At 41.8% G+C, this 12,793-nt stretch overlaps 1 protein-coding gene across 3 annotated transcripts in view; it reads left to right on the top strand.

Moving 5' to 3' along the window:
* Positions 1 to 12,498, top strand: part of CHODL (chondrolectin) — a 154,902-nt gene extending 142,404 nt beyond the window's left edge. Inside the window, exons 4-8 of one of the 3 annotated variants that reach the window (XM_040421771.1) lie at positions 3,978 to 4,025; positions 7,444 to 7,527; positions 7,887 to 7,989; positions 10,725 to 10,818; positions 12,017 to 12,498. In XM_040421771.1, coding sequence (XP_040277705.1) covers positions 3,978 to 4,025; positions 7,444 to 7,527; positions 7,887 to 7,989; positions 10,725 to 10,818; positions 12,017 to 12,112 — 425 coding nt within the window. In that variant the 3' untranslated portion in view covers positions 12,113 to 12,498. The remainder of the gene's footprint in view (positions 1 to 3,977; positions 4,026 to 7,443; positions 7,528 to 7,886; positions 7,990 to 10,724; positions 10,819 to 12,016) is intronic. The other 2 variants (XM_040421772.1, XM_040421773.1) reach the window with 2 other exon arrangements.
* The last annotated feature ends 295 nt before the right edge of the window (positions 12,499 to 12,793 follow it).

Raw genomic sequence — 12,793 nt, 5'->3', positions numbered from 1 at the left:
CACCAGCGAGAGAGAGAACAGCTCTCCGCCTGGGGCCCAGCCGCCACTACATTTACCCAGTGTGCAGTTAGGGAGATATAGCGTCCCTGGCCGTGCTTACTGGTCCACGTATTTGTGGTTAGGTGGACCTTGCCACAGATGGCGTTGCGCAGTGCACACTTGATTTTATCCAATACTTGGTTGTGCAGGGAGGGCACGGCTCTCCTGGAGAAGTAGTGGCGGCTGGGAACAACGTACTGTGGGACAGCAAGCGACATGAGCTGTTTGAAGCTGTCTGTCTCCACCAGCCTGAATGACAGCATTTCAAAGGCCAGTAGTTTAGAAATGCTGGCATTCAGGGCCAGGGATCGAGGGTGGCTAGGTGGGAATTTACGCTTTCTCTCACAGGTTTGTGAGATGGAGAGCTGAACACTTCCGTGTGACATGGTGGAGATGCTTGGTGACGGAGGTGGTGTTGTTGGTGGCACATCCTCTGCTTGCTGGGCGGCAGGTGCCAATGTTCCTCCAGAGGCGGAGGAAGAGGCCGAGGCAGCAGCAGAAGAGGGAGCAGGAGGGGCCTGAGCCCTTTCATGGTTTTGAAGGTGCTTACTCCACTGCAGCCCGTGTCTCGCATGTAGATGCCTGGTCATGCAGGTTGTGCTAAGGTTCAGAACGTTAATGCCTCGCTTCAGGCTCTGATGGCACAGCATGCAAACCACTCGGGTCTTGTCGTCAGCACATTGTGTTGGCAGGACTCTTCTGCTCTGCTTTTGCACCCTGCTCCCTCTTTTGCTACGCTGTTGGCTCGGTCTCACCACTGCCTCTTCCTCCGAACTCTGAAAGTCAGTGGCACGACCTTCATTCCATGTGGGGTCTAGGACCTCATCGTCCCCTGCATCGTCTTCCACTCAGTCTTCCTCCCTGACCTCCTTTTCGGTCTGCACACTGCAGAAAGACGCAGCAGTTGGCACCTGTGTTTCGTCATGATCAGAGACGTGCTGAGGTGGTATTCTCATGTCCTCATCAGGAAGCATAAGTGGTTGTGCGTCAGTGCATTCTATGTCTTCCACTCCTGGGGAAGGGCTAGGTGGATGCCCTTGGGAAACCCTGCCAGCAGAGTCTTCAAACAGCATAAGAGACTGCTGCATGACTTGAGGCTCAGACAGGTTCCCCGATATGCATGGGGGTGATGTGACAGACTGATGGGCATGGGTTTCAGGCACCACCTGTGCACTTTCTGCAGAAGACTGGGTGGGAGATAATGTGAACCTGCTGGATCCACTGTTGGCCACCCAATCGACTAGCGCCTGTACTTGCTCAGGCCTTACCATCCTTAGAACGGAATTAGGCCCGACCTTAGGTAGTAGTTTCAGTAGGACGTGTAGCTGTGGCAGAACGGCCACGTCCTCTCCCTGCACCAGAGGCTCCACCAACACCACCACCACGACCATGACCTCGTCTCTTATTAGATGTTTGCCTCATAGTTAGCGTTCACCAAGCAAAGTAAAAAGTGGTTAAGTCTGTTAAAAATAATTAACCGCCAATAAAAACCCTGATGTAGGGTATTGCACTAAAAAAATTTTTTTTTTAACTCTATATGACAGTGGTATTTGTGGCTTAAATTTCAGAGTCACTTATGCACGTCTAATCCCAGATGTGCAGTGTATCAGAGGGTTTTTTCACCCCAGTAAGCAAAAAGCCGTATTTGTGGCCTAAATTTCACAGTCACTTATGCAAGTCTAATCCCAGATGTGCAGTATATCAGAGGGTTTTTTAACCCCAGTAAGCAAAAAGCTGTATTTCTGGCCTAAATGTGACACTCACTTATGCACATCTAATCCTAGATGTGCACTATATGAAACAGATGGGGTTTTTTCGCCCCAGTATGCCCAAGTAAGCAAAAAGCCGTATTTGTGGCCTAAATTTCACAGTCACTTATGCACGTATAATCCTAGATGTGCACTATATGAAAAAAAGTTTTTTTTTTAAGCCCAGTGTCTCAAAGCAGTATTTCTGGACTTGCAGACATGCAGATAGCCTGTGCTGGTGCACTATCGTTGCATAAAATGGCTGCCGATTATGTATTGATATTGACTAACTGAAGGAAACAAAGTTCGTTTTCAGTAGTAGTTGGCTTAGGGCAGGCTTATAACAATTGTGCACTGCACCCACAAAACACATTTGCTGTAGATCGCTGAGTAAAGAAGCAGTTCTTCATAAGATTTCTCCCTGATCTCTCCCTCACAGCAGCTGCAGCCTATCCCTACACTAATCCGAGCAGAGTGACAGGCAGCGCTATGTGACTCCAGCTTAAATAGAGGCTGGGTCACATGCTTCAGTTGGCCAATCAAAGCCATGCCAATAGTAGGCATGGCTGTGATGGCCTTTTGGGGCAAGTAGTATGACGCTTGTTGATTGGCTGCTTTCCAGCCTTTCAGAAAGCGCCATAAAAATTGCCAAACACCGAACACGAACTTTTACTGAAATGTTCGTGTTCGGGTCCAGGTGCCGAAAAACCTAAAGTTCGGTACGAACCCGAACTTTACAGTTCGGGTTCGCTCAACTCTATCCAGGAATAACCTAGGGGAAACTGGGTGGTGTTACAAAATAGCACCATATAATTGCATATAAAGCCTATATTGAATTATGTAATAATCAGAGGGGGACTTCCACCATAATCCTCAAATGACAATAAGGCTAAAGAGTAATAAATCACATCAAAGACCCCCATCCACAAAACCTACCTGTAGACATGATCAGGGGAAAAAGACCAAGAGATGGCCAGAAAATGCCTTGACGAGCGTTTGGCTTCCTCAGCTTCGTCAGGAGTAATTTCTAATTACATGCAATTGCAAAAGTATTCAGACCTGGGTGCTTGTTTGAAAACTGCTGAATATTTTTTGTTGGATAACCCCTTTCAGAAATGAATGGCGTGACAGCGCACATGCGCAACCGGCTGCTCCGGTCATTTTAGGGGAGCAAGGGTTATGGGACCCCCACCGATCTGATAGTTATACCCTATCCACAGGATAAAAACTTTTTACCTCCTGGAATATCCCTTTAACACAATCCATGCTAAGATAAGGGGAAAACATACATTTGTGCTATATGTAACATGTTTGTTTGTAGTATAGGAGTACTATGAATGCATGTGTGATACTATTCGGGGCATGCTATATTTCTTTATAGAGAGCACAAGGTGAGGAGACCAGGCAACACTCCTCTAGAATTCTGGGAAGAGAGTATTCTAATGAGTCTTAACAAGCTGTGGCTCTGATACCACCAGATGTGAGGCAGCTAGCCTATAAGTTAATGTTCAACCTTTTAAACAGGCCTTAAGACATGACTTAAATAATAAGTAAGCCAGCAAATCATCTGCAGACATCATTTTCAGGGTGATTGCATCTCCTTAGTGCAGATTAAAGAGTACTGGCTTAACTGGGTGAGAGGCCTCGGTCAGGATTTGAGGGATAGTACAGTATATAGCGCTTAAATGGCGCGAGCAGTTTTAGAGGCCATTCAACCTTCCTCTGGAATTCTGGAAAGAAGGTATGCAAATGAGCCACTTGTGTGACACTATATATGTGTACTTTATAATGGTATGTAATTAATGGTATATTTCAGGGTTGATTTTGTTAGGTACTAGGCTTTTATGTTTATATGAGGACTAAATTGTATCTTTGCATCAAATGTGTAGATACAGCTCTGAAGTGAAATATGAAAGTTTTTGCTATGAAATAAAAAAAATTAAATAGTTCAGCCAATGTTTTTCAATGCATTTTTATAACCCTGAATGGCACCACACAATGTATTGAGACTAGAATACCTGCCGTACAGAGCTGTGTCCCTGGATGGAGAGCCATTTGCTTTCTTAGCATGCTCGCTCATTGTAATCCGATTTATTTGGCATGACACAGTAAGTGTAAGAGAAATGAGTGCTTGTTACACGGAGCTAACCGAGTTCTACACCTCTTGGGCGATTTTCTTTTCTTTAACAGAAAATATCCTAGAGAAAGAATTAGGAGACAGAGCAGAGCCACACCATGGTAAGAAACGAAAAGCCTTCCAGTTATACAGCAAGTTTTCCAGTGATTCACCAGGCGAAAGGATAACTCAATGATAATAGACATATTTATGGCCAAATATAAAGATGGAGAAGTAATCTCATAGAAGATAATTGTGCATGGTTTAGAAATGTTCCCTTCTGGTTTGTTGTAATTTGATTTGTAGACTTGATATAATGTGACGGTGAATCCAAATTTATTTTTTACAGCTTGTTTATACAGTCAGGCTAAAGAGAAGGGAAAAGTTAAAAAAAATGTGCATGTAAAAAAAATTATACGATAAATTATAGTGAGGTCCACCACAGACAGGCCTTGGGTGAAAGAATCTTCCTACAAGTCCATATTGGCTATACTACGGGAAGCTGCGTGCTTTATAAAGTTTTGTTAAGCTTCTTTCATATTCATTTATTTTTTTTATTATTATTTTTTTTTTTTCTCATATAAAACACCATAAGTTTTAAAGAGGTTTTTCACCTTTATTAAGCAATGGCCTATCCTGATTGACTTCCGTGGGAGCTGCGCTGCAATGATGAGCTCAGTCTACTACAAACGTAATGGAGCTGTCTGCTTCTGGTGCTAGAGCTGTAGCCAAACAGATGATTGGCAGCGATGCAGGGTGTCGGATCCTCACTGATCAGCTCTTGTTGGCCTATCCTGAGGATAGGGTTTTTCAAAAATGTTTTGGTGGTGTTTTTCAATTCATGGCATTTGTAACATGCATTTTTCTGCTGTTTTATGATGTTTTGCAGAAAAGCCTATTTGAAACATGCCAGAAGAAAATAACACCCCCCCCCCCAAAAAAAATAAAATATATATAGCATTGTTTCTGGTTTCCTTCCTTTCCCCAAGTGTTTTTGGCCACACACAGAGGCTCATAAAGTATGCAAGCATTTTCCTCTCTCTCATCATCTTTTGATAAACACTCTGTCTGGTCCCAATATTAGGATTAATCCATTGGCTGCGATGGCAGGCTTTTTTGGATTAGTGAACCATGCAAATGCCCCTTACCCAGTAAACAACAAGGAACAACTGGGGCACAACAAACCACCTCTTGAAGTTTTTATTGGAGGCAAGAAATATACATGACTACATTCATTTTGGTCATTCTGCTCTGCCATGTATCAGCATCTATTCACTCATCATTACTAGTCCATTGTGAGAGTAACTACCAGGTCAGAAGGCATAGCAGCTGCTATGGGACCCAATAGTCAGTGAAGACCAAAATCAACTCAGAAGTAAGCAGTTTTGAATTATTTCATTACTTTACCATTAGAGTGGACCCTATTCAAAGTTTTGAAATGGGGTCCCCATGGTTACTGGTTACACTCCAGCCAGTGGCATACATGGAGAAGTAAGGGCCCCATAGCAAGGATCAAACCAGGCCCCCCACACAGGACAGAAGGGTTTCCGTCCAAACCCCTTTCAATGATCCTTGGGCCACTTTTTCCACTGTCTCATTTGTTCCTTTAGAGGGTAAAGTCCTGACCAAGTTTTAACCCTGGTAAAAGGGGGATGATTCCAACTGGGCCCCCTCTTGCCCTGGACCCTATAGCTGTCGCATGGTCTGCCGCTATGGTAGTTACACCCCTGACTAGCTATACATGTAGACTTCTAATTGCATAAAAATTTGTTGCTATCATAGCGCCCAGAAGACTTATCGTCCATATGGTTTCCTTGGGAATCATCTTATAACAAATATACAGGTGGTTACCTTCAAAGTCAGCTACAAATGGGATTGTCACTGGGGACTCTTCCAGCTTCAAAGACGTCACAGAAAGGGCCATGCTACTTTCTGGCCTTTGATGTGTCCAGCCTTTCAGTGAATTTCAGGAAAGACTCCAACTTCTCATGATATTAATTAAATATAGGTACATTATCACGCAGGCACATACAGGTGAAACTCTAAAAATTAGAAATTCGTGCAAAAGTCCATTTATTTCAGTAATGCAAATGAAAAGGAATTGTATTAATGCAGCTTAAAATTTAAATTTTGTGAAAATGTTCAATATTCTAGGCTCGAAGTGTCACACTCTAGACAGCTAATTAATCCATACCCCCTGAGCAAAGGGGACCTGAGATTGTGACTTTGGGGTTCCATAAGCTGTAAGCCATAATCATCCAAATTATAACAAATAAAGGCTTGAAATATCTCGCTTTGCATGTAATGAGTCTATCACATATGTTAGTTTCACCTTTTAAATTGCGTTACTGAAATAAATGAACTTTGCACGATATTGTAATTTTTCGAGTTTCACCTGTATAACATAAATGTAGCCTGACAGAATCAGGATATCTTAAACCAAGAGGAAAGGTGAGGGCAGATACATTTGTGGGTTGAGTGGTATGAGAATGACCACAGTTACCTCTTGGTATTTTTACAATGTTCTGGAAAATTAAAGGGGGTTTTCCAGGATTTTTATATTAATGACCTATCCTCAGGAGAGAACATTAATATCTGATTGGTGCGAGTTACATTCCTGGAACCCTAGACGATCAGCAATTTGAAGAGGCCATGATGCTCCAGTGAATACTGTAGCCTCCTCGCAGCATACCAAGCACAGAGCTGCACATTGTATAGTGGCTGTCCTTGGTATTGCAAATAAGCCAAATGTTGTGACCAATGAACATGATATCAGTGGCCTCATAAGAGGCCCTAGCACTCACCAGAGCCATGCTGCCTTTTCAGCTGATTGGCGATGGGTGCCAGGAGTCAGACCTGCACCGATCAGATATTGAGGACTAAGGCTACTTTCACATCAACGTTTTTGCTTTACAGTTTGGAGATCCAGGCGGGGATCTCAAAACCACAGCATAACGCATCTGTTTGAATGAGAACCGATCCGGTGGTATTATATTGAAAATGAATTTACTTGGATCCGGAACTAAAACCACTGTAAGTCAATGAGTGCCGGATCCTAAAAAAACAGATCCGGTACCACTGACTTACATTGTTTTTGGTGCCGGATCCAACATGTTCAGTTTCCCATGCCCATGGGAATGCAACAGACCGGAACGGAATGCATTCTGATGCGTTCCATTCCGGTATGTTCAATTTCATCCCCATTGAAAATGAATGGGGACAAAACTGAACCGGAAAGGAAAACACAGATGTGAACGTCGCCTAATCCTGAGGATAGTTCATCAATATTCTACTCCCGGAAAAACCTTTTAACTACATAGTGAGAATGACCCCTCGACAATCTCAGCCCACATACTTCCCATTACAACTCACAGATTATTGAAGAATATTGAAGAGATAAATGGCATGTTGACAGTGACCTGCTGGTATTCTCATTATTGAGATGAATTTATGTAAAAACTATTAATGTGGATTTGGTAATTTTTTTTTAAAATGAAAAACTACTACTTCCTAATAATATATTTTACTTCTGGCTTCCAGACCCAGAGTCTCCTGTGACCACAGATGTAACCCTAGCTACAGTCAAGCCGGAGGACTCCTCTCATGTATCTGTGGCTGAAACAGGTGATTTGTTTCCATTAACTCGAAAACAGCTCAGCTAAAATTCATTTGTGTGAGCGAAATGCTTACTTCATTTTCCAATAAGCGCAGCAGCATGCAGTAAATATTCCCATAATATAGTTGTCAGCCTGAGGAAAACCAGCAGCGTGTGCTGTATCTCAGAGCAGTAATTAAGGCTGCGATAGCGGCTGATCATTTATTAATTATCAATACTTTTAAAGGCTGTAATAAATATAATTATATCGCTGTTTAAGCAGAGAACATTAGATACGTGCCGCAAACTGCGGCATGGAAAAATTGAGTGGGAAGGTGGATTGTTAATATTTTTCTGTTTGCTTTTTTTTTTCTTCTTCATCTTCTAGGAATAATGCCAAACCTAATCTATGTTATTATACCCACCATACCGCTGCTGCTGCTGATACTGGTGGCGTTCGGGACCTGCTGTTTCCAAATGCTACATAAAAGGTACAAACTGTCGCTTCACTAAATTTGCTTGCTGTGAACATCAATTGCCTATCCACTGACCATGAGAGGGAGGTCCGGACTAGAGACTTCTTCTGAGAGCAATGTATCCATGATTGTATTGTAACTAAATACCATTTAGCTGTAATTCAGAAATGCTACCATGAGGGAAACATCTGAAAGCAGATGTGCAGAAGATCTATCTATCTATCTATCTATCTATCTATCTATCTATCTATCTATCTATCTATCTATCTATCTCATATCTAGCTATCTGTCATATTTCATATTATTATTATTTAATATTAAAGCGCCATTAGTTCCATGGCATTGTGCATATAAAAAGGGGTACATATACAATACCAAACAAGTACAATAAGCATGAACAAGACGAGTTACAGACTGGTACAGAAGGAGAGAGGATCACGATCTACAAGATTATCTATCGATCTATCTAACTATCTATCTATCTATCTATCTATCTATCTATCATATCTATCTATCCAATATCAACCTCTCTACCCAAACCCACTCATCCATTATCCATCCAAATATTTATCTATATTTACAGCGGATATAAAAAGTCTATACACCCCTGTAAAAATGTCAGGTTTCTGTCCTGTAAAAAAATGAGACAAAGATAAATCATTTCAGAACTTTTTCCACCTTTAATGTGACCTATATACTGTACCACTCAATTGAAAAACAAACTGAAATGTTTTTGGTGGAGGGAAGAAAACAAAAAAAAACAAAAATAATGTGGTTGCATAAGTGTGCACACCCTCTTATAACTGGGGATGTAGCTGTGTTCAGAATTAATCAATCACATTCAAAATCATGTTAAATAGGAGTCAGCATACACCTACCATCATTTAAAGTGCCTCTGATTAACCCCAAATAAAGTTCAGCTGCTCTAGTTGGTCTTTCCTGAAATTTTCTTAGTCGCATCCCACAGCAAAAGCCATGGTCCACAGAGAGCTTCCAAAGCATCAGAGGGATCTCATTGTTAAAAGGTATCAGTCAGGAGAAGGGTACAAAAGAATTTCCAAGGCATTAGATATACCATGGAACACAGTGAAGACAGTCATCATCAAGTGGAGAAAATATGGCACAACAGTGACATTACCAAGAACTGGATGTCCCTCCAAAATTGATGAAAAGATGAGAAGAAAACTGGTCTGGGAGGCTACAAACAGGCCTACAGCAACATTAAAGGAGCTGCAGGAATATCTGGCAAGTACTGGCTGTGTGGTACATGTGACAACAATCTCCCGTATTCGTCATATGTCTGGGTTATGGGGTAGAGTGGCAAGACGAAAGCCTTTTCTTACGAAGAAAAACATCCAAGCCGGCTACATTTTGCAAAAACACATCTGAAGTCTCCCAAAAGCATGTGGGAAAAGGTGTTATGGTCTGATGAAATCAAGGTTGAACTTTTTGGCCATAATTCCAAAAGATATATTTGGCGCAAAAACAACACTGCACATCACCAAAAGAACACCATACCCACAGTGAATCATCATGCTTTGGGGCTGTTTTTCTTCAGCTGGAACTAGGGCCTTAGTTAAGCTAGAGGGAATTATGAACAGTTCCAAATACCAGTCAATATTGGCACAAAACCTTCAGGCTTCTGCTAGAAAGCTGAACATGAAGAGGAACTTCATCTTTCAGCATGACAATGACCCAAAGCATACATCCAAATCAACAAAGGAATGGCTTCACCAGAGGAAGATTAAAGTTTTGGAATGGCCCAGCCAGAGCCCAGACCTGAATCCGATTGAAAATCTGTGGGGTGATCTGAAGAGGGCTGTGCACAGGAGATGCCCTCGCAATCTGACAGATTTGGAGTGTTTTTGCATAGAAGAGTGGGCAAATCTTGCCAATTCAAAATGTGCCATGCTGATAGACTTATATCCAAAAAGACTGAGTGCTGTAATAAAATCAAAAGGTACTTCAACAAAGTATTAGTTTAAGGGTGTGCTCACTTGCAACCATATTATTTTATTTTTATATTTTTTCTTCCGTCTACCTAAAAGATTTCAATTAGTTTTTCAATTGCGTTGTACAGTTTATAGGTCACATTAAAGGTGGAAAAAGCTTTAAAATGATTTATCTTTGTCTCATTTTTTTACATCACAGAAACCTGACATTTTAACAGGGGTGTGTAGACTTTTTATATCCACTATAACTATTTATCTACCTTCCCACTCTCCATGTAACCATCCAACCATCATCTGTCTAAATATCTTAATATCTGTCTATCTACCTACAGTATCGACCCGCTTTCCTATTGTCTGTGCATCCTTCCAACCCTCATCTGTTTAAATTCCTGCCTGTCTGTCTGCCTGTCCACCTAAATTAACATCAAATATGTCTGACTCTATATATACTCATAAGACAACTGACCGGACACAACTGATACAGTATATGTGAACCCACCCAGACTTAGACAGCAGGGATTTTTAGTTCATGTGCAGTACCCCAGACCTGGGAGTATTTGCAATGTTTCATTTGCAATGCAATGTTATGTAACATTTAGCAATACTAGTGTAATGCACCTTACATCCAGTATGTCTAAGCATGAGACAGGCATGGCCAGAGTTAACTATCCTGGCTCATCCTTCTCTGGAGCTTAGGGTGTTGGCTGGCTCCACCCCCTAGTTCCAGAAGATCTCAGTTAACCTAGATGTAGAGATGAAGAAAGTAAGGAGCAGTCTTCATGTGCTCCTCTCCCCCAGACTCAAGCTTCAGTCCCAGGAGCCTTCAGCACATGCTCTAGAAGATGAAGATATGAAGGAGGATTCGCATGGCTACAGCGTGAAAGTCAGCAAGGTAACCCAGCTTAAAGCTTTCCAGAACTTGCTGCTGAAAAGGGGAAACAAGTTAAGACACCCTATGACTAATAGACACTACAGCCACTGTTGCCAGATTGCAGTTGGTAGCCAGAGGTCCCAGTAACAGAGATTTTAGCACGAGCAGGAATAACTAGAGGGCCATTGCTTTAACAAACTGTCTAGCTCATGCTTGGACATCTGGAAGGAATTGGCACTGTGTACAGATAACTGTTGGATGTACTACAACTCCTATTGTGCACAGTAAAAAAATACTTTTGTTAGGATCAATCTGGTATTGTCTCTAACTCTCTCAACACAACACATTGGCTATTGCATGTCCATCACCTATCCTGTCTAGCACCCGCATGGCCCTCAAAACCATGGACACTGCTGAACTACCATCATTTTGCTCAAAGCTACAAGGAGTGCCCCTAGGGAACACAGAGAGCCCCTCCTTCACTGCTCTGATCCCTGGGAGAGAGGGCCCGAGGGAGTTCACTGTGACACATCATTGTGAGGGCCACTAGCACTACCATCCTTTGATCTGGCTCCTCAAATTGTAAAGTGTAGATCACAGGGGACTTTAAGAAGAAAATTAACAATAAAGAATAAAGAGGTTCTGCAGTGATTTAAATTGATGACTTATCCTCAAGATAAATCCTCAATGTCTGATCAGCTGTTTGATGTGGAGGTCCTGGTCTTTACACTACGTCTTTTCTCCTGTGGAGTGGAGGTGTAATGTAATTACAGGTGCTCTCTCCATTCAAGTAAATAGAGCAAGTACTTGTAATTACATTACACCGCCACTCCACAGGAGACGATGCGCAGTGTAATGAACAGAAAGAGGCGCTCGCATGAAGCACTGCCTCCTCTTCAAACAGCTGATCGGTGGGGGTGCCGGGTGTCGGATCCCTGCCGATCAGATATTGGTGATCTATCCAGAGGATAGGTCATCAATATACAGTAAATCTCTGCACAACCCTTTTTAGATATTTAAGTTGCTATAATATCAGTTTTTCTGTCTGCACCTACAGCAGAAGCCAGCCTTCACCTTTACCGGTTGTGTTTTAATGAGCCCACCTTCATAGATTCACATAAACAAAGGCACAAATTCAATGATTTGTCTCTAGTCCCTGTTTTGCTCAGCGCTACCCCTGTAATATATTATCTCTCTATATTGTTCTTCTGACTTTTAGCAAAGAACGTTCAAAGACCAGCCCAACTCAATCTACCCTGTGGATTTCCAAAGCCCCGAGGAGCGATATCACTATGGAGGTTTAACAAAACAATGACTCATATCACCACCACGCGAGGAAAATGTATCAAAATGTATTTTCTGGATCAGTAGACTTTAAAGCATCCGCTTGGAATGACTTGCTATCTCAGCAGCATCAGTATTCTGTTCAGCGAGAACGGCTCCCCCTTGAGGCACATTTTAAGAACACTTTTGTAATTCTCATGTTTGATTCATAAGTAAACCGGCATCCGAGTCTTGCTCCGTTTAGAATAAAGAAGCCTATGTTTATTTTGCTGGTTGAAAATCTTCAATTACCATGCAGCAGAGGAAAGGGACAATACCTCTTTCAATTTATACGAAGAAATGTTCTGTATGTTTGACACTGTTTGCAATGAGAATGGTTGATTTTATTATCCTGTTCCTTATGTATTGTACTTTTTGATGAGCATTACAGTCTATTGCTATGAATGTGTATTGTAAAAAGAAACAAACCTAATTTATCTTTGCATAAAGATTTGATAAAAACAATGTGTTTGCATGTCGCTCTGTCTCCCAGCGTCACATTACTTTTACATATAGGAAGACACGCCACGATACATATATGGAGAGCATGAGATCCACATTTATAAAAGAATCTGCCTGCATTTGCCTCCATACTTATACTCAGAATTAAAGGGGTTTTCCAAGAGTTTTTTTACTGATGACTTATCCTCTCGATAGGTCATCAATATCTGAT

Source organism: Bufo bufo, chromosome 3 (genome assembly GCF_905171765.1).
Source record: "Bufo bufo chromosome 3, aBufBuf1.1, whole genome shotgun sequence".
NCBI lineage: Eukaryota > Metazoa > Chordata > Amphibia > Anura > Bufonidae > Bufo > Bufo bufo.
This window is presented reverse-complemented; position numbering and strand designations above follow the sequence as displayed.